The sequence below is a fragment of the Passer domesticus genome, chromosome Z, assembly GCF_036417665.1.
Source record: "Passer domesticus isolate bPasDom1 chromosome Z, bPasDom1.hap1, whole genome shotgun sequence".
Taxonomy (NCBI): domain Eukaryota; kingdom Metazoa; phylum Chordata; class Aves; order Passeriformes; family Passeridae; genus Passer; species Passer domesticus.
In genome coordinates, this window is record NC_087512.1 from 25,278,289 (window position 1) to 25,306,157 (window position 27,869).

A 27,869-nucleotide genomic window follows, 5' to 3' on the forward strand; every position below is an offset into this window, starting at 1 on the left:
TCTGGACTTACTCTTACCTCACACATGACATTTCCTATACCCACATAATTTTCTTGCTTATTGCTTTGGTAAACCAGTCTGCATCCTGACAAGCAGGAAAAACCTCATTTCCTCATGGACAAAAGGCCCCAAGGTAAAACTAGTAAGGCATTAAAAATACTTATGTTGCAAAGTGAAACATGCCCGTCTACTGTAAGAACGGGTACTACTCTGACAGTAATTTTTTTGTAACCATTAGCTAAACTTGGCTGCTGTTAGCTATGACCAGTTTTTGCAGCTCTAACATGACAAAGAACAGATTCTAGCCCCAGATTTTGCTGGTAACTGCTGCTCTGGCAATGCACAGGGACTATAACTGGGCTGTGAACACTGTCAGGTACTGACTTTATCTTTGACATGATCTGTAAGACTGATGTCTGCATCTTCCAATTTGAAAAAAATTGTCAGCAAGTAATAGAGTTTTCTGAGGGAATGGACTAATCTATTGACAGTCACAGAGGAGCTGCCCTAAATCCACTCTTGATATTTTTGATATTGATAGAGGCAGGTCTGAGATTCTAGAAAGTCTCAGCTTGACTCTGGAAGTCACTAGACTTGTTTCTCAGCGGGTACTGTGGTCTGCATTATGTGCACAACAGTACAACGTCACATAAAATGCACTTGGAAAAGCGTAACATTTGTCAAAAAATTTTGAAGCAGCTGTCTCCCTCAATTTACAGATATATCCTGTTCTAGCTTTCTGGTTGCCTCAGTGATACGAACATGTGGAACAGTCCTGTTTAGGAAGTTTTTTACCTTCCGTAGTTTTCATGTTCTTGGCTTCAGAGAGCTTCCTGAAATAGGCTTCAGCACATTCGGGAATGACTCGTAATCCAAACCTTGACTGTAGTATCATCAGGATTGGCTGTGAATCACCTTTCTCCAAGCTCTTGTTAATCATGGATATTCCTACAGCCACTAGGGTCAAATAATAACAGATAAATTAAGTGTCATATACTCTACGTACCCATAACTCTAGCCTCCAGAAACTTTGAAAATGAACTTCTAACACTGGCACACACAGACAACACGGCACACAGCAATTCAGTGCTCTACCCATTTCCAGCTTCCTTCATGCTTGTAAGGACAAGTGTGTTAGGTAGAAAGTGTCTGCTCCACCCAGGCTCGGATGCAGCCACAGCAGAACTGAGAGCTGTCTGATGGCATAGCTGCTCCCCATCATGGGACATAGCAGGTGACAGTGGGGCAGGGGTTGAGGATGGCAAGTACCCACACTCAGCCTGCCCTAAGAGACAGGCCATCATCCACTGATGCCTTGGGATCAAGCCTTCTAGAGGTACATGAAGTAATTTGGTTACAAGCTATAAACATTTAACATTCACTTCTAGTGTGCAAAATGGGAATTAAAACTGATTGCCTTCAGTAAATTTTTGCAGCAGCCTACTCAGCACCGTGAAGCAGCCCTTTCTTGAACTTGCCTCCTCTGGAACTTGTTTAAAGCTAACTCATGGCCTTGAATTTGCCAGAGATGCAGCTTTTGCTTTCAGGACATATAAAAGCACCCTGAGAGGTGATGCTGTGAAGGATGTGTAGACCTTGATGTTATATGGCATTACCCATACTCTAATTCAGGGCTTCCTTGCACACATCCCTCCATCACTGAGGGAACAGATCCCACAACACCTGGCAGCATACATGTGGAAACACATGCCACTTCAAAAGTACCTTACCCACTAGATGTTTAGGCTGCTTTAGAAATCACTGCTCTGGTCTTTAAAGGTGTTCCTTCACATCTAAATTCAAGACCCATGCACAGAGGAACAAGTGAATAGAGCTAGAACATCCATTCTGTGCTTTGAAACAGACCTCTGCCCAGCACACACAAGTACTGGAAATGTCTTTCTACCATTGCTGTGGCACTGTGATATCCAGGCATCGGGCCTCAGCTGCAAGGAAGCAGAAAAAACTGGGAAGCCACACATTACAGCTGGCTGCGGCTGGCCCCAGACTCATACACAGTCCCATGTGCCTCATCAACTCTGTTCAGCAGTATTTGAATGCTTTCCTTCCTCCTTTTCATTATGTAGTTAAGGGTACTGGAAGATATTTTTACAAAGACAAAAGAAAACACAACTTAAACTAAGATTCATTTATGTAGGTCCACTGCCATCTGGCTTTTCTTCATGTTTTAATTAATTATATTTGTACTTTTGAAGGAAAATCTAAGAAAAGTGTTTATCAGGTAAAAAAACTCAACAGAAATTATTCTTTTCATTTTAAATGCTAGCCATTTAATACCGTGGCTGTTGCTCTAGAGAAAGGCCATTTGGACCCTGAAAAATCCTAAGATAACTGGAGGTTAGCCATCCCCAACTGCCAGAAAACTGTCAGCTCCAGTCTGCTTCTCTAGCAGTTAGGATGCCAGTACCAGATCAACACTGCAAAGGGCTTTTTTCCACACCCATCCTCCCTTTTAAACAGCTGTGATATACAAAGCCACAGTTGTCTGGTGTGATAAGCCTGAACTCTCAACAAGGCCAAAGATCAGCTTTTTCCTATAGCTTGGACTCTCTCAGGACACACAGACTTCCTGCTTTGACAGACTCTTCCTGTGCAAGACTGAAGTCAGTGCTCAAATCTACTCCTGAATGCTATACAGCTGATATTTGGCTGATCTCTTTTTGTCCTCCATTTAGATAAGGAGTACAATGGTTGAACTTACTGAAGAAGTGAAGCAAGGTGATGCAAAACACACAGCAAGCACCACAATGAGTTAGGAAGTGCACCAGCACTTACTGAATACTTCTTCCTAAATAAAGGAAGAAGATACAGTGTCCTGTACTGACAGGAACAACTGTAAAAGCCTTTAAAAATTTTAGTAGTGTACCAATTAGTATTTATATAAGGCATAAAAGTTAGTTTGGAAGTGATCAAGACTGTTTCAGTACTGCTGCCAGTATCTTCTCTTATTTTATTGCTTATTTTATTGCCATAACTGCAGCAATCTCAAAAAGACTTTTTAAACTGAAAAATACATCTTTGACTACCTTGTGAAAGTTTTGGAGTTGTTTGCCTTTCAAAAATAATGTCTGTATGATAGGTCAAAGCAAAGTTCCTTTCCAAGTTGTGATCAAGCTGAACTTTCAGTTTAGACTACGTGAACACAACATGCAAACTTCCTGAGACAGGATGTGTTGGTCATAGGAAGTATCAGGTTCTGTGCCATGGGGAAATGTTAAATCTCCGGTTTTAGCTGCAAAACTTTAGAGCTCTTTAAGAATGCGCTGTGCTGACAGTGCTTCTTTTCAACCCACAGGGTAGAGTACACAAAATTAGGGTTTTTTTCCTAAAAGTGAAATGTTAAAACAGTTCCACTGAGCATTCTTGACTGTGAAAAGCTGTGCATTTATTACCAACATAGATTAAAAAAAAAAGATTTTAGTACAACAACTAGATAGTGGATTTACCATTAGCAACATTGTATGGTATTGCTGTATGAATTATGCTGTCCTAATTTCTGCAGGCTGCTTATGATCATATTCCTAATGCTTTTACACCAGTGAAAACAAATGAGGGCATTTTTAAGTTGGTCTTTAGGTTTAACTCAAATCTCTTTATAAGCTATACCTTCTCTGTGCTCATGTTTCCTCATGGCTCTGGGTGGCATTAATGGGAAGCAGGTTTTTCCACAAAAGAAGGTATCTGCACTCCTCAGTACAAAAGCTTGGTTGAGACAATGCGTGTGTATCTGATCCTGTCTCAGAAAACACAAGCCCAGTACTTTCTATGGATATGTGACCTACAAAAACACTTCACCTTTCTTCAGTATATCTGCCTTGTTATGTGAAGACGATATCAGTTGTTTAAGTAATTTCTAAAGTTATAGTAACACAAAATGCAATGTTCCTGTAGCAGGGATAGTTATTTCTAACATCCATCTGTGTTCTCTCCACGCACAGCTTCCCGAGCAGTAGCTCCTGATGTGCCTGTGGGCTCGGAGCGGCCGCACTGCACCAGGGATGGCTGAGCACAGCACTGCAGGAATGCCCCGACTTCAGCACTTGCATTCACAGGCTCCCAAGGTGCAACAGAAAGCAGCACGGACTCACCCCAAGCCAAGTGAAGCAGAAGGCTGACCAATGCCCAGTGCCTTGTCTGTGCTGTGCTGGGCCTGGCCTGGAACAGGCAGGCATGTCACTGTGCTCTCCAAAGTGCCCCATAAACCCAGTGGTGCTTGCTTCTACACTGCTTGCCAAAGTTTATTATGTATTATATTTTTTCTGAAATTATTATATTCAGTCAAAGCTTTGACAAAAGGTATTGAGTGCATTCAGTACACAGCACTCTGACAGATTAAGCCTCAGCATTTTTCCTATAGATTTCCTCTTCCTTACAGATTGGAAGAGCATATACTTTTCAAAAAGAGCTAGCATTCATTGTACACTGCTTTAAAAGTTAATATGTTCCAGATTTTTGTCAGCAATCCATAAAAGACAATATAAAGAAATACAAAAAAGCAAAATTGTAAACATAAAAATTTGCCCTTAAAATATGCATGAAGATTTTGGTCTTAAATATAGCAAAACAAGCTCTTGAACAGCATATCTGTTCTCATTCATATATTTCAGGAGCTACATGAAGATACACTGACATTAGACAGATTGGTAAACCTGATGTAAACCTGTATAACCAAGTCGTTTGAATTATTAGACACACCTTAAAGATTACCAGTTTAGACAGAACTAACACCACTCCTGTAGTTTTAAGTCATCTCAGTTTTAGCATGACAAAGAACATGCATTCATTTCTTTTCATGTATTTAAAGGGCTTGCACCTTCTCTGAACTGGAAAATATAAATTACCAATTTCATTTTCCCAAGACCAAGAAAAACAAGACCAGTGGAGATGCAGGTTAATGCTTACAGGTTGCTGCTTCTTTTATGTTGCTATTGCTGTCATTGATTCCTCTTTGTATTTCATCCAGCCACAGAAGTGCTGATTCATCTTGAGATTCCTGGAAAAAGGACAGTAAAAAGCCTTGAAAAAACTGAATAAGAGTTGTCTCAATATCGTGATACAGCTCCAATATACCATCTCTCCTTTGCAAAGCTCTAGAAGACAAAAAATCTGTTTAAAAACATCAATGAAACACATTCATATTCTATTTACTGACTTGAAAAAGATCCCGTTCAGATAAAAATCTGAACGTTTTGATGTAGAAGAAAAGAATTTGCTGATACTGCTGGCATATAATTCATTCTACTAAAGATCAATAAAAATTGAAACATTTTTATTTCCATGATATGTAGGCAAAGTAGTCTGAGTCAAATAAAATCACACATTACCAGGCAGCACTGTGATAGTAGGAGAGAATAATAGAAGACTGCAGGAAGTTGGCTTACACTCAAAATCCCTTATTTGGAAAGGATCCTTGTGTATATCTAAGTACATGTTGCATTAGAAAATAGCAGTGAATACTCTCATAGAAAGACAGCTCAGCTTTAGTAATGATGACTTAGCTCATGCAAACATTTCTGTAATTAAGTAGCAGAATAGGCACCGCTCTTCTTTCAGGCCTAAAGTTCATTACATTAAACCCAAGTTAAAATAGAAGGTGTAGTAGAGTGGGATCAACATCCCCACTAACCAGCCCTACTGCCCAGGTTCACTGGTGATACCAGCACTTCAGCAGATAAAACAGGGTTAAAGTAATATTTAAAATCCATTCCAGTAGGTGGGTGAGAAATTTATGCTAAAGAGGAAATAGGAGTGTCAAGCCTATGACAGACTAACGATGAAAGAAGCTGGAATGTATTGATTAAGAGAGATCTAGGAAAATATACACACAAATAATTCAGGGGAAAAAAACAGCTAGAAACACATTTAGACTAAAACAGTGTGGACAAAGAAGCAGCTTTGCAATGAGTATCCTTGGTTAAGTGCTGAACCTCAGGCCAAAGATCTAATAAATCTGATATCCACAGAAACTACAGAAAGAAAACAGGGTAAAAAACTATTAAAGACATGCTCTTCAGCTTACACCATATATGTAAACAAGGTAGCAGAATACATAAATAACATGAAGTGGTGTCAGACAATCACAGGACAGTGGACACATACTGCTTATTTTTCTACCGAGTGAGAGTTAGCACTTGAGAGAATGTTTAATAAACTTCCAAATTGCCACTGAATTTTGAGAAACGCATTGAGAGTTCCTAATCTGGTATCTAGCTTTTACACATTATATACAAAAACAGACACAAATACTGCTCCAGAGCCAAGTACAATGTATGTTGAGCCTCACGACTAGCCTGGAAGCTAGACCAAGGCTGGGGCTAGTTTTGCTTGCTGAAACAAGCTGCTGCTATTTGGCATTAAAGGGAAAAAAAGAGGAGAGAGAAAAAAAAAAAAGGCAGGCAGAGTAAAAGGAAGGGATCAACAAAGCAGCAAATGAAAATAGGGGAAAGGTTTTAGAGGCTGCAGTCTGTGGAGGGGTGGAAACTGTCTGAGGAGAGGCAGTAGGTGAACTGAAGGAGCCAGACAGCTAACAGTGGGCAGGGAGCAAAAGGCAAAGCAGAATGCAGTTTTCCTAAGGCATTTTTGTATGCGTGGCTTCTTTCCGTCTTTTGCTTTTGCTAAACTGAGATCATCACGCTCTTCTGCAAGCCCAGCTTTTCTCTGGAGAAGGGTACAGAGTTCAGCCACGTGACATTTTGGAATGAGACCCTTGAGGATTTACTAAACACACCCCTTGATTTTTCCAGAAAATACTTTTTTACTCCAACTATCTGTATGTACAAATGTCAGTAGAACCCTGCATATATCAGCTTCAGGCTTGTGGTAAATTAGGAGTTAAAATGCTGCTGTAAAGCAATTTTATCTCTTTGTTGGGCTGAGGCTGAAACTGAGTCATGTGTGCATATTTGGATACGTCACACCCTCTTGCTGTAGTAGACAAAGAACAAATTAGTTCCTTACCATAAACCTCATGCTTACAGGATGCTTCTGGAGGACAGATCAATCATTCTTTAGTCCCTTACAGAGGGGAAAAAGACCCCACAAAATGCCTCTTGAGATGAACTAGCGCAGCACCCTTGTTCAGCTGGCTGGATTTCACTACAATGAAGATACTGTTTTTCACTGGACTACTCTCTTTTACCTCCTGTCTTTGCACTACAGGTGAGTCCTCCTTTCTGTATCTATTCCGTATTTTAGTCAATAAAATGAAGTTTTTTATAATGCTGTTTGCTATTGCAAACTTGAAATGAGTTGTACACACATGTACCAGTTTTTTTGCTCCAGGATGTCTCCTTTAAAGCCGATTTTTATTCTTTCATTTCAGTGACACCTTACCTCTGCCCATTATTTTCTATAAAAAATTTGTTTGAGGGGACTTTCTGCACTTACTGAAGACACATATTTTATCTAGTATTTTTGTAATGATACAATAATTTTAAACCTGTAGTGTCTTGTTCTACAACTTCACAGATGGTGTTATTAGAAGGAAATGCTCAGATGACTATTGTGATAAAAATAACTAAAGGAAATGATCAAATAAACCTGCCTAGAATTAAAAGTGTATTCAAACCAAGCTTATTTTGAAAAGCTCGTATACATAAATATATATACATGTGCACACACATATATAATATACATATATATATGTATTTATACCTATATCTATCTACACACCTATCAGCCGATGCAGGCACATGTATGACTTTTCATGAGTGGTTAAAACTAGTTCTCTGGAGTAGCTATCAAAAAACTACTAAAAATTATTTATTCTGCTAATTATTATTTTAAAACATTCTACTGTAAATCTGGCAGCGAACACTAATAAAACTATTCTCTTTATTTTATTCAAATATGGAAAGGTAAAAAAAAGTCCAAAGATTTTCACCCATATTTCAGTTTGTTTCTGAATTCCAGTTTCATGGTTCATGCTGAAGGCTTTACAATTAGTATTTTTGCATTAAATGCAACTAAGAAAATTTAAGTGACACAAATACTAACACAATTGTTTACTGTGTAAAATATGTTTTACAACACATGGCTTTAAAAACCATTTTGAACACATTTGTGCTTCATGTGAAGATGTCAATGTCTCTACAAATTTCTCTACTAAAGATTAAGGAACAGATGTTAATAAAATAGTATTACTGTTTTTGCCCACATGCTGACAATATTTACTAACAGATAGTTTTCCTGCTGCTTGAAAAGTTTTATTCACTTCCCAATAAATTACATCTAATACCTGTCCAACCATTTGTTTTCAATTTTCAAGACATTACCCCTGCTCAGGTATGAGAAACTGAAAAGATCCACTTTTGCTTTAGTCAGAAGCTGAAGAATAAAAATTTGACATGTGAGACCAAAAAACTACGGGTAATTTCAGTTTTCTAATTTGAAAGTTTCAGTCGGTGTTAGAGTAGATAGTGCTTTTTGCATCTTTTGCAGTCATTCATTTCATATGTGAAGTGACAAGGATAGTAATGGTGGTTTGATCAAGCCTAAACAAAGACTGTTTATATGATGAATGACCAGCACTCCTACTACTGGGAAAAATCCTCCACTGGTCATAAGTATTACAGAAGTGTCTGGTGTTTTCAGTAATCAGAGATTACTGAAAACACTCAAAATGCAGAAAGACCAGCTAACACTAGGTTGATGATGAATTTTCAAGATTTGGTGTGAAATGATAAATGAAGACTGATGTACATTTGAATACCCAAGCAGAGGAGGATATCCCCAAATCTTTTAAACTTATATTGCTTTTCACATAGATATGGTTATCTTTCTCTGCTCCTGAAGGTGAGTTATATTGTTAATACAGTAGTTTGTCCTTTTTAACAATTTTCACTTTGTTTTATTTCTAAGCTTCAGAATTTTCACGGAATGGCTCTGCAATTAAAACAGTGTCTCTTATCAAAACTTTTCGTGGAATTTCAGCAAGAGACTATGATTACATCCCCCCTTATGCTATAGAAGGGGAAACAACAACTGTCCATATCAGAGAAAACAAATGCACTTCAAAAAAGTCAAATGACTCCACGTTAACAGAAGTGAGCAACACCACGCTGGAGTACCTCACCAGCTCTCTGAGCACCAAGCTAATACCTGCTGTCTACCTCACTGCTCTTTTATTGGGCGTACCATCTAATGCCATCATTCTGTGGATGCTCCTCTTCAGGATCCGCTCCGTGTGCACTGCTGTCCTCTACACAAACTTGGCTGTTTCAGACCTGCTCTTCTGCATCATACTGCCCTTCAAAATAGCCTACCACATCAACGGGAACAACTGGGTGTTTGGGGAGACCATGTGTCGAGCGACCACGGCGGTGTTTTACGGCAACATGTACTGCTCCATTCTGCTGCTCACGTGCATCAGCGTCAGCCGCTACCTGGCCATCGTTCACCCCTTCACCTACAAGAGCCTCCCGAAGCGCGCCTACGCCATCGCAGCCTGCGCTGCCATGTGGGCCATCGTCTTCCTCTACATGCTCCCGCTTGCCATCATGCAGCAGAGCTATTACGTGAAGCAGCTGGACATTTATACCTGCCACGACGTGCACAGCGCCTGTGAGACTGTGTCCTCCTTCCAGTTCTACTACTACGTGTCCTTAGCTGTATTCGGGTTTTTAATACCACTTGCAACTATCGTGTTCTGCTATGTCTCGATTATACGAACGCTCAAGACTCACGAATGGTTCTGGTATGTTAAAGTCAGTCTTTTGATTCTTACCATCTTTGCTATTTGCTTTGTGCCAAGCAATATTATCCTTATTATCCATCACATCAACTATTACTATTACAGCACAGATAGGTTGTATTCTTTTTATCTAATTGCATTATGTCTTAGCAGCCTAAACAGTTGTCTTGATCCTTTCCTTTATTTTCTGATGTCAAAAATTAGAAGTCAATCCAATATTTATCTGACAATGGTTAAAATATCCAGGGAAAAATGAATTTATTACTGGAATTATGGTTTTGTATAGTACTAACACAGACAGCAACGAATCTCAGGTGCGACATTTATACTTCAAGTAAAATGGGTTAGAAAACACAATCTCAGTTAAATTTACTTCATTCCACACAAGGAATATCTCAAAAAATACACTTATCCAGCTCTAACTTTATTACGTGTGTTGCAGCACCTGTGTACCCAGATTGAGGGAAGTAGCTCTGCACCTGCATTTCTTTCTGAGATCACTTTCTGGCCATGGAGAAACTGCCAGAGTATCAGTCACCACAGCCCCTAAATACTAGAAGAGGTGTCAGCATCCAAAGAGCACTTCTAGGGCAATTCATGACACTTCAGATTAGCTCTCAGCCAACAATCACTGCAGGAACAGTGTTACAAAACCAAGATTTTGGCCTGGTGAAAAATGCGAACAAGCACGTTCTACATGCCTGGGAGCAGTCAAGAGCAAATACTGCCCTGGATGTTGGAAATACAGAGTCCCCATAGGTTCACCAAACAGTAGATCTACAGCCGTGGACACAGAACCTGACTCTTCCAAGGCTCCCTCTCCCATGAGGCTGCTTAACCAGCTCTGCACTGGAGACTTGCTCTTCCACTTTGTCAGCGCCTGCACTTCCCTAACCCACAGGGATTGCTGTGAGCAAACCCTTATCAGTGTGAATCCAGGCATATATTACTCTTGCTTGGTAAGCAAAACAGGGAAGCTATTTTGTAGTATTCTCTATTTCCACATCCTCACAGGAAATACCTACAGTGTTACAAATACTGCAGCTTGTTACCATTGACTATTAGTAAAACAATGGGTCCATTTTTACCTTTACAGAAACTCAAAACCTACTTACATACTAAGTTCCTAGAAAATTACCTCAGTGGTTGTCATTTGAATTTGTAACTGCAGCATGTAAGTGAGGATAAAAATGTTTTATGTTGTTTTGATAATAGTATTGTAAAAAAACTTTACTTAAATAAAATGAGTTGCACTGGAAAATGCCTCAAGTGAATTTGCAGCCTGGTGAGGTTCCCCTTTTTCTATTTCTTCTGGCTCTTAAGTTAGTTTTAATCCTGCCATTCCTTCAACATGCATAAGGACAAATTTTAAAGATAACTCTAAAATAATTCAAATATTACACAACTGTTGAAAATATGTTTAGTTAGGTGAACCTAACTAAAATCTCTGTACCTATCACCAAAAAAAAACAAACAAAAAACCAAAAACAAAAACAAAAAAAACCCACACCACCAAACAAAAAACATCAAAAAACGCTACAACCAAACATAGTAATTTGGTCCCTCTGTTTAACTTTCCAGTTATCCACAATATGCTCACTTAAGACAGGGCTTCTCTTCACTGGGACCTGAATACATTTGGCTTGAAAAGGCTTTCAGAACTGTTAAAAGCTGTGGTTTACGATTTACTGGACAAAATGCGTTCCAGGTTTCCCTTTTCAGTTTCAAGCAAGGAACAAATAGGTCAGATCTGAGATAAGGACCTCAGATTATAAGGATAATGTGTTCTGGCAGATTTGGGTGCAGACTCCCCCAGATCACCACAGCTATGGGGAAGTGACAGCAAGCTTCTTAGAATAAGTGGGTAGGTTTGACACATATGTTTTTCCAGATGTTGGGGCAGGAAGTTTATAGGGAGATCTATCTGATCCTTGTAAATCAAATACTTCCTTTTACCACAGCTCACTCTTAAAACATGCTAAACACAAATTCTGACAGATTTGCTTTATAAACAAGGATCAGAAAATGTGGAAAATAGACCGTCTTCAGAAATTGCACTACCTTTACAATTGTGTTTGGATTTTTTTTTAAGGAAACATCAATCTAAAATGTATTTTTACTTAAAGAATTGTCATATCTATGATTGATCACTGTAAAGAGTGAGTATGCATCTGAGTGTTTCTTTTGGGAGCACTGTGTCTTGTTCTTTTCTGAAACACTAGCAACACTCCTTTTTACAGGGAAGGTGCTCTAAGTAATTGCCAAAAGACTGCAAAACCAAAATAGCTCAGAAGAGAAAGGCCAGCAGAAGTCTCTGGAACATCAAAAATCTTATAAAGAGAAGACTTCAAAGAGATTCTCCAACTTTTAGAACAAAAATTGTAAACACTCATTTGTTTCCTATGAGCACATTCAGACCAGGACAGAAGTAGGCATCAGTTTGCATCTGGGGAGCGCTGGGGCAGCTGGCAGGAGTGAGTCAGGGTAGGACAGCTGTGTGCAGGCTCCTGTGGGCTGTAGGTCAGTGCCCTGGGGACATCCTGGCTCACATGTGCATACACATGGCATGCCTTGGGTCAGCCCTGTGCAGCCAGCACCCTCACTGTGCACAAACACTGACCACAGCCCATCCAGGACAGGTGAAGTCAGAGTGCACGAAACCCTCCCCAGCAAACATGGCGAGAGAGAAGGCTTTTCTGCACTGAGGGCTCAGTGAAACCAGCCCTTACCTGGGAACCCTGGTGAGAAATTGATTTATGCAAACGCCTTTCATAAGTTCTGACAACATGGCTTCACAACAGGTACCCCAGGTGAGGTGACACAAATGCTGGAAGACACTTTACAAGCCAACATTTGCAGACTTTCCCTAATTCACCATGTTACCTCAGGGACATACTGTGTGAACTTTAATTGTGTTCTCCAGACACTGGACATTTTAAGTGCTGTGCTAGTAGCTTTACTTAACCTTGTGTTCAGTCACATCCTGCAAGCTGCTAGGCTGATCTTTGTTTATGCTTCCCTGAGCTGTAATGCTAACCAGGCCACTGCTTTTGGGAAAGCAGATAGCAACATCCAGCTGAGATAGGTTCAAACTGAAGGCACATGCAAGACTGTCAGCTTGTTATTGCATGATAAAACTGTAAAATAAATATATACAAAACTCTACTATAATAAAACAACATAAGCAAAGGAGATGCCTCAAAATACTTCCCGAAGATTTGTTAAATAACACCATAATTGTGACTTCTTTCTGGCAAAAACCTCACTTTCCATCCATATTGTAGCTGTCTGCCTGACACAGACCTATAACTGTATCCTTATACAAATTCCCAACTGAGTATTGCTGCTGCCCGTATTTTGTAATAGCTGCAGCAACCTCGAGAATTAAAGTAAGTGAGATTACAGCAGTGGCAAGACGTATGCAGAAATGTCTTAATTTTAATACACTGAGAATTAATCAATTTTGCCAGTCAGAATAAGTTATAGTGCAAAATTACTTAGTGCCAGTTTGTTGTCACTGGCTTCTTTACAACTTTACTGGGAAAAGATAATGTAAATATCAGGGAACCAGGACAGGGACACAGAAGCAAGTGAAAAGAATTGGCATTTCACTTCTCATGGACAACAACAGTAAATATTCTAACCTTGCATTTTTGTGCTTTGGCATGGTGCAGAACATCCTGATAATGCCTTGCATTTACTGGTCTCACATCTTGCAGCTTGGCTGTGGGCAATAGCAGGGCTTCTAGAGTTTTCTCAGGATTTCCTTGGTCAACTGCTTCATTAATGTGTCCAATTGCAATGATTCCTGTGAAACAGAAAAGTTATTAAAGATGCACTTATCCAAGAAAGTTGCAACTTTTCTGATATCACATACAAACAAAGCAGTAACATGAAGAACAGAAAAATCACGAAACAAGAAGCAGAGGCAGCAACAGCAGCTGATTTTAAATTATTTTTGTTCTTATATTCATTTGATGCTATACAACTTTCCTTCCTATCAGAGTTATTGATACATCTGGATAAAACTCTTCCTAAAAATCAAAATTATCCTTGACAAAAAGGGGAAAACAGATTTTTCTATTTTCTGGGAAGAAGGACCTACATGAAGCTTAAGAAAAAGCAAGGTGTCACATATTTATATGTTTAACATATTGGCTTACAGTGATGAAAGTTTTGTTTTCAAGTGATTTCAGACCACATTAGTTGAAACCTTGATTTGGACAAATGCATATATACTGCACTCCCAGCTACAGCATTACATAGCAACTTAACCTCATTTCTTGCAATTTCTCTGGAAATAACCAATCTAACAATGCTGACCAGTGGCACTCAGTACTTCAGTCAGGAAGTAAGGCCCAATGTATTTAATAATACCTTTAACTCATTTTCTTCAGACTGGGCCAAATAATTTCAAATAAACTTCCTCCTGCCCCTAAACAGTACTGAAATGCACTGCTTGTAGTCCCTAAAGAGGTCAAGGGTTTCACCATCACCTGTCAGGGATGACATCCTCGCTCCCAGTGGATCGTCCCTCAACAAGTGTCTCCAGCCCCACCACAGCCCACCTGGTGAGGTCACAGACCCAGGTCACCATAAGGCTTGGGGAATGAGCAGTTTGTCCGAGGTGGCCAGGGACTATGCAAATATTGCTTAAAGAAACAGAGGCCTCCCTTCTTCCTCTTCTCTCTGCCCATCTGCCCCCTCTCAACATTCCCAGGCAGAGGTCAGTGCCACTGAGAGCAAGAGCAGCTCTTTTGGTATTGAAGACTTTCACTGCTACTGCAAGGTCTTTTCCAACTCCTAACAAGTGCAGAGGTTCAGACAAAAAAAGTGACTCTGCCAGTCAAATAAACTGCTCAGCACCCCACCTTGTCAGAGGGTACACACTGCAGGCAAGCTGTGAGGATCCATGGCAACCACTGGACTAGATTTAGGAAGCAATAATCCAGCCAGTTTTAGAAATTCTGTAATATAAAATTTCCCTTATGATATGAAACAGCAGCATGCAGGACACTAATGGCAGTCCAGGAAGGGCAGGAGCAGCCTGTGTCTTACAAAGGCTCTCAAAGTGCACTGAGACTGCTTCTGAAATGGCAGGCAGTCTGAAAGCTGCCTTTCCCTGCTCCAGCAAATTCGGCATAACTCGATAGCCTCAAATTTCTACATAACGGTGGAAGAATTTGGCCCTTTAACTTTTTTGAGGCCCAAATGAACAACTATCACATTTAATATAACACCACCCTCTTATGGCAAAACAGTTACATTCAGCTTCAAAAATAAACTCTAAATCCATTAACATGAGAACACACGGGCATAAGAAGCTACTTGTCTGACAGGAAATCAAGTCACCCAAAAGGAAAGCAAGACAGATATTTGCACTGTCTAACAGCTTACTGACTCCTTTGTGAAAAACAATAACTTGGAATAATTTACACATTAAAGCACACTTTTCAATGGAACACCACTTGTAATTTGTTTTTGTAATTTTTATGTTCTTTGCTTACAACTGCAACATCCCCGAAGTGAGACCATCCAGGGCTGGCAGACACTGCCATGCAGGCAGAACATTTTTAACACTGCAGAAGGCACCCTGTGATATCCTTCAGCCTTCTGAAACAAACAGGAATATTTCAAGGACATTCAAAGATCATAAGGCTTTCAAAACTTGTTAATGCTCTTCTCTTTTCAAGAGTATCTAAATGAGGCCACTCAGTTCATAGATTTACATACCGAAGACCTGACTATGACGTCTGTGGGCAATGTGGAGGAAGAATTACTTACTTTCATTTTCTTCTTGAATTTGCATATTAACCATGTCAATGCAGTTCTGGATATCATTCCAGCTTAAATAATCTTGGCCTTGAGATGAAGCCTCTGACTTAATAGACAATAGTGTATCAGCATAACTATAAGAAGATATAAAATACATAAGTGTATTTCATATATAAGATAAAGTGCCATAAAGAATTAGTCAGATGTATCAGCCATCATTTAGTGACTAGAATTTTTTTCCAATGACTCAGTTTCAGACAAACTCAGCTCTTGGCAGAAATTACACAGACATGCAAGCTGCCTGCTCTACACATGCATTTCAGGATCTGAAGAAATGGCCCTATAATGCAGAGAACTTTTCTTGGTTATATGGCATGATGGCAATACATACACATACATACAACTTGCTATGTGGTGCAACAGATAAATGTGGGGAAAATTACAGTCAGCTTCTTGTTCTATAAAACTATTGTTGTCTTCCTGACACCAATTCAAAGACCAGAATTTCAGTCAGTAGTATCATGTGTAGCATCCCTTGCTACCTCCATGAGGAAGATGATGAACCATAGGCAAGGGACTAAAAAAAAAAAGAAAAATTATGTCCCTCTTCCCACAACTCAAGATAGTCCAAGCACAGGCTCTGCAGCCTGTGTCTACTCTTCCCAGAAAGCTCACAGGTCAGATGAGCTGGAAACCTCCCCAGTAGTGCAAATTCATGTGTATATAAGTTAAATAATTTTCCCAAGTCAAGCATAGAACTGCTACAGTATGTCAGATAAAATACATATCTTCTATTTCCATCAGAAGCCTGAGGAATGAATGCCTGGCAGAAAAAAAATTAAAAATAGAAGAGATTTGTAATTTCCTAATCTGATTTGTCTTTCCAGCATCTAGTAGCCTGTTGTTTAAGGGTTTCTGGAGCTGCAGACTGTGTATCACTGTAATTGTTGCAAACAAGGCTACACTCCATTAATTTACCTGCTCTATTTTTAAACCTTATGTATTATTGAGGAATTAGTCCCACTACAGGTTTTGTGAGATGACAGCTTTTTAAAAATAATTAAACTTGATATCTGATAGGGTCCAATATTTACTTTATGATGTTTGCCAAAATCTCCAAACAACTAGAGCTACTAGAATCTAGTAACTGATTCTATAAACATTCTCCACAATATTCACAGTTTTGGAGACCTGTGACATATTTCCCCTAAATTCTCTCTTCCAGAAAACATACTCCAAACAAGTCCATCTCTTCTGATGGAAAGCCATTGGACAGCATCTCCCTAAATGAAGTTTTTCTAGCTCTACTATATCTCTCTTGGTACTGTGCAAGTCAAAGCTTCCTGTGATATTCAACATATGGTTGGCGGCACAGGTTAACATAATGGCATAACAAAATTTTATTCAGTTGTCAAGTCCAGCTAATTCCTACTGTTTCATCTGTGTTTACTGACAGTGTAATCTAAAGATTGGGTCAGTAACATCACCAGAAATGCTGCACTTGGGACACTTTGGGGCCATTTCTACATTTTCATAACATTGCTTCTCTTGCTTACAAGCACCAACTCACATCAGGAGAGGCAAAGTAGCAGATTAGTTTTTCTCCATTTTATGTCATTTTTCTCTCTCTCACCAAAATTAGAGCCTCTTGTTCCTGATCTGACCACCTTCCTTCTGGTTTTGAGACACCCAACAAGTGCTACTCTCAGATTCGTGTCCCCTGACAGCCTAGTGAAGATCTTCAGCTTCTGTGGTCCCTTTTGCCTACTAATGCCTTCCAAAAGCATGTGGAGGCTTCCACTGCCTGTGCCAAGAGACAGGAACTGGTCCACATTTCCGTGCTCTCCCTTGCATGCTGGGGGCACAGGTCTCTTGTGTTGCCTGATTTTTTATTGATAGACAAGACAGCAACTGCAGTAACAGCACGTCTGTGGTAAGTCAGGCAAGTGACAGGGCAAGCAGCTGGCAGGCAAGTGAAGGCTAAAATGTAATGTTGAACATATGTTTTTGCCACAGGATTGTATTCACTTTTCCACCAAGCAAAAAAGGGCTTGTCCATGGCTCAAGAGATCACCTGGACCTTGAGGCATTAAACACTATCTCATTCCAAAGACCATCTTTCAGAATTGCAGAATGGTTAGTGATTAACCATTTCCAGCTACTGTTGTTACACATTTTGGTGTCTGCAAAAATCCTTGTAAGATCTTCATGTTTGCTTTCTGAGGACATTTTCCCTGCAACTCACATGTCCACAGCCTTCACGGCTGTGTTATCACTTATATTTAGATTCAACTAGTACAGCAATTGTCACACTCTCCCTTATTAATTTAAACCACAGATATTTATCTTGCAGCTCTTTCAACTTCACAGCCACAACACAGGACAGCCCACCCCCAAAAAAAGTCCTACTTATTTTTTTTAAAAGTTGCCAAGTCTCATCCAGACAAGACAAAATGAACCTTTACCGTTGCAAGTTTTCCTCTTCCAGATTACTGAAGCCAAGGCATGGGTTTCTGAGATGATTTTTTATCATTAGGATGTCCTTATTTTCCAAGGTCTGGTTTAGCAACACAACAGCTGACAACATTTCTACTGCAATAGACAGTTCATCATGTGCCAGGTAGTTCTGTAGGACAATAATGTACTGCAGTCAGGAAGCTAAATAAGCAGTGTAACAGATTTGAGTTACACACTCTAGACACCATCAAGGAGATGGGCTTGATTTAAGAAGCCTGGAAACTTTCCTAGTCACAGGCATGCCAGACTGACACAACAGTGGTGGTGAAGCTCTGTGAGTTTCTACGTTCCATCCAGTCTGCCTTTCCCTCTTTTGCCCCACAATATCATCTCTTCTGATCCTACTCATAACAGGGGATTACTTTTCTACACAATATATAAACTAGAGTTAGTCCTCATTAAGAGCATGCAACAATTAAAAAAAGTCAGTTGATTTGTTGCAACGCAAGAGCTCAGCCAGACTGAAGTGTGGCAAGAAACAAACTCTGCAATTAAATATTGCCTTTTCAACCAAAACGATTCATGCAATACATAACACCATGGCAAGAGAATTATGTCTGATTTTACACAACATGCTATGTTTTGGTCTCATGGTCTGGCTACACAACATCAATGAGCAGGTTGTAAGCTTTTCACTCTTACCACAGCATTCTGTTGTTGGAGGTTGAACAGCTCAGTCTGATAGACAGCAGCAGCAAATGAGTGAACAACAGGCAGCTGTGCCTCAGGTTTCATCAGTGCAACCAGTGTTTTACTAGGATCACAGTTACGAATTGCTGTATTGATATTGTCAACCGCTATAAGTTCTAAAGAACAGCAGGGAAAAAAGCTTATTAATTTTCATATGCTGTTTGCTCTTCATGCCTTGTAGATGTCAACTAGGTTATTATAAATAATATCATTTTCTGTCATAAGAGAAAAAAAACATTTTTGTGAAGTGATATGATTGCTGAATGTTGCAAAAACTGTCTCTGTTCAAAGGTATTGAGCAAATAATTGACTGGAGGACTTAAACATTTCTCGACTTTTAGATATGAGAGACTGCTTATTGCACCTCTAAGACAAAACAAGGAGCTGATGCCACCCTAGCACAGAGAAAGATCTAACTCCTCCTGGGTGTGCTTGCAGCAGGTACTGCTGTGTATGTCAGCACCTCTGTCTTGCTTCACCCCAAATGCTCCCTTCCTTTTGCACCACAGTTCCTCTCTCGCCTCTTCCTTTGGCAGGATCTAATTGAGCTAGATAAAACAGGACAGTACCTGAAGTACCAACAGCATTATTAGTGTCTATTTCAGGAGGCTGGTGGAAATCAGCCAAATGTGTTAGAGGGGTGGGATTTCCTTCCAGAAAATTAGTAGCTGAACTGATGAAAAACCACATGCTAGAACTTCCTCTGCATGCCAACACCTGTTTGCTTTTCTGCCAGTGTGGAAGATCAGTCCTTACAGGCACTGCCATCTAGAAATGAATCCGTTTGCTACAGCTCAGATTTTAATTTAAACAAGCAAATAGAGGAATATGAGGCTATGAGTGTAAACATTTTCAGTACCTCAACAACCTGCCTGTTTTACTTTTTGCTAGACTGATTTTGTCAGGGGTTTGAAGCCCAGCAGAAAAATGCTGAAAAACACTTCCCACTTGGGTAGCTGCAGAAGCATTACAACATCGCTCAGCTTAGTCACTGGCACCATAATTGCACACCTGGAGGAGCCACCTCTGAAGAAACCCAGGCCAGGACACACCCAGGAATACACTGTACAAGGCACCACTCTGGTCTGGCAGGAAAGGGAAGCAACCTTGAAGGTTAGAGCATGTGTCGCCAATTGAGGAACAGCAATTATGCAAATGCATTTTTCATCAATAAGCCCCACTCCTCTACCTTATCACATGGCTTTTCTGTGTACTGTTAACCCAGGGAACATTTTTAGTTACCACTGATTGCCCAAATCTAAGACTTGTACAGAAGACAGCATCCACAGTTCATGTATACAGCAACACTGAGAGCTTATTATAAAAAACAAAATCTTTGAAAACCTTTTGGCCAGGCCCGTGTAAAAAGCCCCTCACCTCTAATTTAATTTTCTCTGAAACATAGTCACATGGGGCCACATTGTTCCTGAAGATTGTCTCTCTTGGCTACTCCTAAAGTTAGAAACCAGGAAAGGCTCTCACAGCTATAGCATGCATACATGCTTTTTTAAAGAAAAAAGTAAAGAGGAAAGGAGTCAAAGCCCACTAATGGACTAGACTAGTTCTGCAGCCAATAACCAAGCTACTGACTTCTAGTTTTGAAACCCAGCATGCAAATTGCCAAACATTGCTCACAGTCTTATAACAAAAGCCACTATTTTTTTTCTTCTCAAGACAAACAGAAGAACAAAGTTACTTGCCAGATTACTGTTAATGATTTTCACACATCACATTTTCTTCTTCCTTTCCTTTATCAAAAGGTAACTCTTTCAGAGAAAGTACTCCTCACCATGGCTAATTAATCTGAAACGGGCTTACATATAAGGTATAAAGTCAAATTTATCTTCTGACTTAAGCTGACCTCACAATATAGCCTTTAAGGCACATCTCAAAAGCAATCAGCCTGGATTTCAAAGCATTGAATACAGTGCCAGAGACAAAATAGCCATGCCCGGATGCAGTAATGAAATGACAGCAGATCATTAACCAAAGGTTAACTTCCTAGCAAAGAAGTTTCCAGTCAAAAGCAGCAACACATGCACTGCAAATTTAGATCCCCTTTAACTATATTTCTTTTCACTTGTGTCATGTGACTAAGAATATTTAGATAACGTGTCTAAAAGTGAGAATAATTTTCCCTGCAATGTGAAAAGTATTCCTCCATGCTAATTCTACAAGTGTGGTCATTGCTCCCAAGTGAGTATTAATACTGCACTGATAAATATTTGTTCAAGCTATCAAGCTTTCAGTTTTTTTGCTGCTGTGAGCACCAGTAGCTCAAATCAGTTATCTCAATAAGAGTGCATCCAGGGCAGCACAAATTGGTGACTTGGCAATTGTGACACAGAGAAAAAAAGACTATGAGAGTAAAATGCAACACATATGGTTTCAGTTTGAGAAACCTTGTTTATGTGCAAGAAATGGTGGATCCAATTATTTTAACATAATTAAATGGCGATGGTAGAGAGTATTAAAACAGTTACTCACTAAGCTTGTGAGCCTCAGCTTCCGCATTGGCAACACTAACTTCTTTCTGTATTTCACTTTTGTCGAGCATATTTGGAATGCCTGCTATCTAACAGATCAGAAAAACAAGGTTTAATTATGCTTTTGTTTGATGGGAGATAAGGGATAAAGTCTGGTGATGGTACACTGGAATTTGATTGTACTATCACCTGTGCATCAAATACAAGGCTCAGTAAACACAGCATTAATATTTCCCTGTGATTTTCGTCTTACTTAAATTAATAGATTTTCTCCTCAAAACCCAATTGGGACTTTATTTTAATGTTAATGATTCAATATTAGTTTTATTTGTACTCAAGTTATAACTCATTTTGATAACAAAATATTAGGGGCTGCATGTTATACCTTAAATTTTCTTATATCTTAGTTAGTAAATGCTCACAAGGATACCATGCTCTTCAGAGCAAATGCAGCTTTTTGGTGTTGATTAGCCCGTCAATTATTCTCAAATCTTTATAAAACTTTTCATAAATTATGCAGAAAGGCAGAGTAAAGACAATTTCTCTCTGGATTAAAACCAGCTAAAAAATGCAAACTGACATGTAGTACCTGTTCAATTCGATTACCTGCATTTTCTGTTCTTTAGAATCACACAATTGCAATAGGTACCATGAGGAATTTTGAGGCAGAACTTCAAGTAGGCTCAGAGCAGGGTGGTTCAAGCCTGCCATCAGTGCCCCTTCATCTTGCCGGTCAATAGCCTCATTCACTTGGACTAAAGCTATGTGAACTGAAATGAAAACAATGCCTATAAACAGCAAATACAGCTTTCCTGGGGAAAAGAAGTCCATTGCTGTCAGCGTCTCACTTTTTGTAAAAGCTAGCTAGGGTGGCAATCTTTATCTAGCAGAGAATTACCTCCTTCATGTTCAATTATCTAGCAGAGATTTACCTCCTTCATGTCCAACCCTGCAAAGGGAATCTCTGGCTCTGGGTGAGCCTGGGTGGAAGCAGTTCAACCACAGCTAAGCAAAAGCTTATGAATGAATTTTGGGTCTATATAGAAGAGGGGGTCAAAATTTACAGTATTCTGCACACAAAAAGAACAAAGAAACAGAGCAGGCAATAAATTATTTGATTCTGAACCGAGGAATCCTTACAGCAAAAACCACAAACAGAAATTAGTCCCCCCCGCCGCAAAGATTAGTAGAGAAGGAATAGCATGACAAAAACAGTTGTAGACAGACATTAGCCACTTGTGCATATTTTACAAGTTTCCATAGAAATATTTTGTTTGTTCAGGTGGATTCAAGTCACATTCAGCTGGAATTTGGGAGCTCACATATTTCGTGCATACTTCCATGAGGATCCAGAATAGCTTACTGTTTATTTTATTGATATTGCCTTGAATCTCAGCTTGTGTCAGCAACTCCTCGTAGACATCTCTCTCTTCATCAGAAATTGTGCCATTCTAAGAAAACAAAAGTGTTGCGAGTTCACACAAAACAGTTTGCAGAGAGAAAAGCTATTAGCCAAAGTCATTAAAACTGCATCAGCTGAAGCATTTGCTGAATGTATTTGTAAAGCAATTTGTTGACTAAGTGAACTGAGGAAATTAGCACTTTGTCATAGAGACCATTAGCTCTCACGTGAAAGAACACAGCAAATAATTCCACATTAAATATCTGTGGCAGAGGTTATACTTTATACTCAAAGAAGGGTATTATTAAGCAGTAGATTTGTTTTTCCTAAAGCAATTAATGGGAGAAAACTAATTTTTTTAATTTAATCTTCTGGTATATTTAGCCTTTGGGCAAAGTTAAGCTGCATCATATTCATAGTAATCACATTCTTATAAAATTGGCTTTTAGCTTATTTAATTACTATTATTTTTCTTAGTTATCTTAAAAGTGGGGATCTCTTCCTAATTGTACTAATTTTAAAAATTAAGTTGTTTTTAGACCAATTATTGCTCTAACATGAGCTATATTATTGCTATAGCACGACAAGAACACGAAGAAACACACGCACTAGGAATGCAAATAAAACACCACTACCTTGAGTCTTGCGTTTGATTCTTTCTTCCTTTTAGCATCAAAGAGTTCATTCTGATAGTCCTGCGCCAGTTCCTCATCCACGTTGAGCAGCATTGCATTTGGGTTCCTCAGCGTCACAATGGTTTGCTCAGCTATTCCCTTCTCAACAGCTTCGTTGATTGCTATTACAGCTGCATGCACTAGAATTGAAAGCACAGTCCTAAACTTCAGGAAGCAAAAAAAGTCAAACCTGTCACTGTTTCTTCTGATTTATTTCAAAGGAGTGTTGGATTTATGTTCAATAATTTACAGATTTGAACATTCCACTCCATTTTTCCTCTAGATTGCAGAACTCCATGTTTACTCAAAGGTAGCACAATGCTGTCTGTTCACCCTTCCCCCAAACAGGGCTGTGCTAGTTTCAGCTGGGGTAGAGTCAATTTTCTTCATTGTGGCTGGCATGGGGCTGTGTTTTGGGTTTGTGCTGAACACAGAGTTGGTAACACAGAGATGTTTTTGTTATTGCTGGGCAGGGCTTGCACAGAGCCAAGGCCTTTTCTGCTTTTGGTACAGCCACACTGGGGAGGGGACTGGGGGTGCTTGGCAGGTTGGGAGGAGACGCAGCCAGGACAGTGACCCCAACTAACCAAAGGGATATTCCAGACTATGTGGAACCAAATTCAGTATATAAAATGGGGGAAAGAATGAAGAGGGGGACATTTGAAGTAATGGAGTGTGTCTTCCCAAGTCACCATCCATCATATGTGATGGGGCTTGACTATCCTGGAGTTGGCTGAATACCTGCCCACTCATGGGAAGCACTGAATTAATTCCTTGGTTTGCTTTGCTTGTGTGTGTGGCCTTTGCTTTTCCTATCAAACTGTCTTCTTCTTAGCCTGTGAGTTCTCCAGCTTTTACCCTTCTGCTCTTGCTGGTTGGGGAGTGAGTAAGGGACTGTGTGGGGCTTGGCTGCTGGCTGAGGTTAAACCACAATATGGTTAAAATTGTACTGACAGAAAATAAAACATGAGTTATACTTTATCATTCAAGTCCTGTTTTATTTAGAAGGTAATTACATGTAAGAATTGAAAGTATTTTTGGTAGTTTTTACCTTAAAGCTGTGTGTGTCCATATAAAAGTACTGTCTAAACTGAATATATCTGAGAGATGCTGTGCAAGAATAAGGAAATTGAAGCTCCATTAAACTTATCCTCTGGAAAAACACATTTAAGACCCTTCCTGCACATCACATTTGAGCCTCCCTGAGATGGTTCTTTGCACATCCAGATCTCCATGAACCCACAGCTGCACATGAGGCACCCTCATGTAATAGGCCCTCCTCCATTCCCCTGCAAAGTCACAAAACAGTGGAGTTCAAACAGAGGTGAAAACCATCCAGCAGGCTTTGCAGGGTCCTCAGACCACAGGTAAAAGGGAAATGAGTGCAATAGGACTCATTGCAGACACTGATCAGCTTAAGTGCTAAGCCTTTCCTCAGAGAAAATGAGAGAAAAAGTGTTAAGCCTTTCCTTAGAGAAAAAAAAAAAAACAACCTTATCTACTAAACAAACAGTTGACTCCAAGAATTTAAGAATCACAAAAGCTCATGCTTTTTCACACAGTAAATCTGCATGAGTGTACAAATTCAAAACCACTTATAGCTGAATTAGATGTAGAGTAGTAGCTAACTAGTAGTAGCTAACACCCCTCCCAGTTACTCCCTGAACACATTTGGCCCTAAGATCAGTCTAGATGAAGGACTTTCACTAGAGCTGCACTTTATCTGGACATTCATGCTACAAAGAGACCCCAATGCCTGTCTGGTGGAACATTAATCTCAAATATTTTACAGACTTAACTACACAAAATGTAAAATTCCTGAAAACTGTGTATCTAGATCATATCCCAAAGGAGGAACATTGCAGCTCCCCATTTATCAGCACAGCAACTTGCCTAGGATTTACTTTCATGCCAATCAGGAGATGTGTGAAAGGAAAACACAATGACCATCTTTCCTTACTTTGTCAGTACTTACTTTCTACTTGCCCCTGCATTGTGCTGCTAAAGTGAAGAAAAGCATGCAGTAAAAAGAGGTTATTTAGATTAAGCTTAACTGAAGGTGTAAATATCTGAGTCTAAAAGACTTTAATTTCTCTCACTTTATGAAAGAAAGTAGAGATGCTTCAGATCTGAGGTTTTAGGAAAAAAAAAGGAGTGTACAAATTTAGGGAAGGCAGACAAATGATCATATCACTGAACACTCAACAGGGGCAAATGAAGGATGAAGTGAAGCTCAGAGACCCCTCAGAGATGGCAGCTACTGGAACTTGCATAGCTGTTGGTGGATAATCCATTGCCTAGCACTGAACTCATGCCAGAGGTTGTTCTAAAATTGTTTCACTCTAGCTCAGCAGAATACAGCTGGGCAGTAGAAGCAGCTAGCATGGTGGAGAAGATACAAGCAGAGAAGCATACTGGTTTAATTTGTCATTGAACTTTGTGAAAAGACAAAGTTCACACTGAACATGATGAAAAGGTTTTTCAGCTGAGAGGGTGGTGAGTGACTGGAACAGGCTGCCCAGGGAAATGGTCACAGCATCAAACCTGACAGAGTTCAAAGAGCATATGGACAATGCTGTTAACTGTATGGTTTAGTTTTAAGTAATCCTGTGCAGATCAGAACTTGGACTCAATTGTTCATATGGGTCCCTTGCTGCCTAAGGCATTCTGTGCTTCTGTGCACATACATATCCACTCCAAGGGACTAAGAAAACTGTCCTTAGACACATATATGATCCAAACATCCTCATGCAACAGAACACATAGGAAGGGTGTTATCTCTTCCACATTTGGGTAAGAGGCTTCAGTACCTAAATGGAGCTAGCAGAAAGCAGTCCAAAGATACGTTCAAGATTAGGAGAGAATCAAACAGATATTGGTAGATGTGAACCCATCTACCAAGAGAAACAATGAGAAGCCCGATTGGACTTGAAAGAGCAGGCTAGAAGCTTGGAATAAGAGAGAGGTTTCCTTGCAGAATAAGCTCTCTGTGAAAGCACCTCAACTTATTCTTCCCATGCTGACTTATACTATTGCTGGCAGCAGAGCAGGAGTCATCAGCAGTTGTTCCACTTTTTTATCTCCTTTTGCATACCCCACTTAGGAAGAAGGATGGTAGACCCCTTCCTTTGGCAGGTTTTCCATTATCCAACCTCTCTAGTGTGTGAGGGTTCCCACAGCAGATGTTTCCTGTCGTGGGACAGAGCATGTTATCTACAGCACAATCCTTGCTCAGAGGGACAGAACCAGCATCAGGAAACCCTGCTTTTGTAAGGCTGAAAACACTTCACAAGTTAAAGGAAGCCCTATCACTATAATAAGACTTTCAGTGGAGGATGTTTCATCTTCAGGGGAGGAAGCCCTTTCATCTTCAGTGGAGGGAGCTCCCTGAAAAAGTGCTTGGTAGTCACTAAATATCTAAAAATCTGCTAAAAAACCTTCAAAAGGCAGTATTTTAAAATCTAGCTTTGGTGAAGCATGCACATATTATGCAAGCTTCAAAATATACAACATAGACAATGTGAAATAACATCAAGTATGTTTTAAGTTAGGCTCTGAAAATTTCAGCACACTAAGTAATATTGTGAATCAGCTTGCCACTTTGCAAGGTTGAATAAAGTAGCAAAGACAACCCTTCTGTTCCTCAACGTACCTTTCTGAAAAGACTAGGATCTTAAAATAACTAGAGCTCAAGTGTTGATTTAAGGTAACACACTTGATTTCACATAATTTAAATTCAAGCTTTTTTTTTTTAATAATGTATCACTTCATTCCACAAAAAAGAAAAAAGTGACATAAAGAAAAACACTCAGACTTACACATGAATAGGCACGAGCAGCAGAAAAAAGCGTTTAATTGTTTTTGAATGGAAGCTGTTCAAGATAGACTCAAAAGAACCCTAATTGTCCAGCAGGGCCTACCCTCCTGCAGGGTTCTACCATGCAATGGGTACCCATGGAGGCAAGTTCCAAATACACAACACCATATGTGAGAGAGTTGTCTGTCTGGAACAGTGACTTGTCCTCGCAGCAACCTGTTTGGGTGTTTTAGGAAAACTGCAAAAGGCAAAAAATAAAAAGAGGAGGCACAGAGAAGGCACCATGTTCTTCATTGTACTCATAAGGTGCAGAGGCATGCACAGAGATCAATTCATTACTCTAGAGGAGCACTACCTACCAAAAAACATTAAACATAAAAAACAAAACAAAAAATTAAAAAAAATTAAAATATTGTGAGAAATCTTTGCTTTTGGTGGCACTTCCTATGGGTCAATGGAGATACCAAAACCACTCAGACTGCAATTTTGAAGAGGCCTTGTAACAATGAAGCAATGTGGTAGTGAAAACTCCTTTCCTTTCTAGCTCTGAAGAGGTGCCAAACTAAGTGAATGAGAGCACAGAAAATATGTTGTTAGCATTCTGTCAGAGCATTTGGTAGAGAACAGAACCAGAGTCAGACTTACAGGCAGCTTCGTCCACTGATAATTCACTGGCCAGAATCCCACCAATTTTACTGAAAGATGGCATCTGTATACCATATTTCTCTAGCTCCTTCCGCATGTTGCTGATTTCTTCCTCTGTTCAGACAAAAAAGAACCCCAAAATACTGTCAAA

At 39.6% G+C, this 27,869-nt stretch overlaps 2 protein-coding genes across 6 annotated transcripts in view; one reads left to right on the top strand and one right to left on the bottom strand.

Moving 5' to 3' along the window:
• The window catches only part of IQGAP2 (IQ motif containing GTPase activating protein 2), a 122,822-nt gene that overhangs the window by 23,316 nt on the left and 71,637 nt on the right, over positions 1–27,869 (bottom strand). For 2 of the 4 annotated variants that reach the window (XM_064404642.1, XM_064404641.1), the window contains exons 7-17: positions 27,719–27,832; positions 23,218–23,396; positions 22,544–22,631; positions 21,787–21,950; positions 21,182–21,269; positions 18,647–18,810; positions 17,953–18,113; positions 15,497–15,621; positions 13,357–13,520; positions 4,924–5,014; positions 796–957 (exon numbers count right to left, since the gene is read on the bottom strand). In XM_064404642.1, coding sequence (XP_064260712.1) covers positions 796–957; positions 4,924–5,014; positions 13,357–13,520; positions 15,497–15,621; positions 17,953–18,113; positions 18,647–18,810; positions 21,182–21,269; positions 21,787–21,950; positions 22,544–22,631; positions 23,218–23,396; positions 27,719–27,832 — 1,500 coding nt within the window. The remainder of the gene's footprint in view (positions 1–795; positions 958–4,923; positions 5,015–13,356; positions 13,521–15,496; positions 15,622–17,952; positions 18,114–18,646; positions 18,811–21,181; positions 21,270–21,786; positions 21,951–22,543; positions 22,632–23,217; positions 23,397–27,718; positions 27,833–27,869) is intronic. The other 2 variants (XM_064404643.1, XM_064404644.1) reach the window with 2 other exon arrangements.
• F2RL2 (coagulation factor II thrombin receptor like 2) lies at positions 6,501–10,960 on the top strand. 2 transcript variants are annotated; one of them, XM_064404648.1, is made up of 3 exons: positions 6,501–7,179; positions 8,881–9,715; positions 10,155–10,960. In XM_064404648.1, exons 1-3 carry the CDS (start codon positions 7,122–7,124, stop codon positions 10,267–10,269), a joined length of 1,008 nt encoding a protein of 335 aa, XP_064260718.1. In that variant the 5' UTR covers positions 6,501–7,121; the 3' UTR covers positions 10,270–10,960. The 2 variants fall into 2 exon arrangements, with proteins under 2 accessions (XP_064260718.1, XP_064260717.1); XM_064404647.1 differs by having other exon boundaries at positions 8,881–10,960.

What these genes read in the sequence shown, in the direction of transcription:
- F2RL2 (XM_064404647.1), top strand. Translation starts at nt 7,122, where the DNA reads ATGAAGATACTGTTTTTCACTGGACTACTCTCTTTTACCTCCTGTCTT. An exon ending in CTCCTGTCTTTGCACTACAG is followed by an intron (nt 7,180 to 8,880) that starts GTGAGTCCTCCT and finishes TTTATTTCTAAG; the next exon opens with CTTCAGAATTTTCACGGAAT.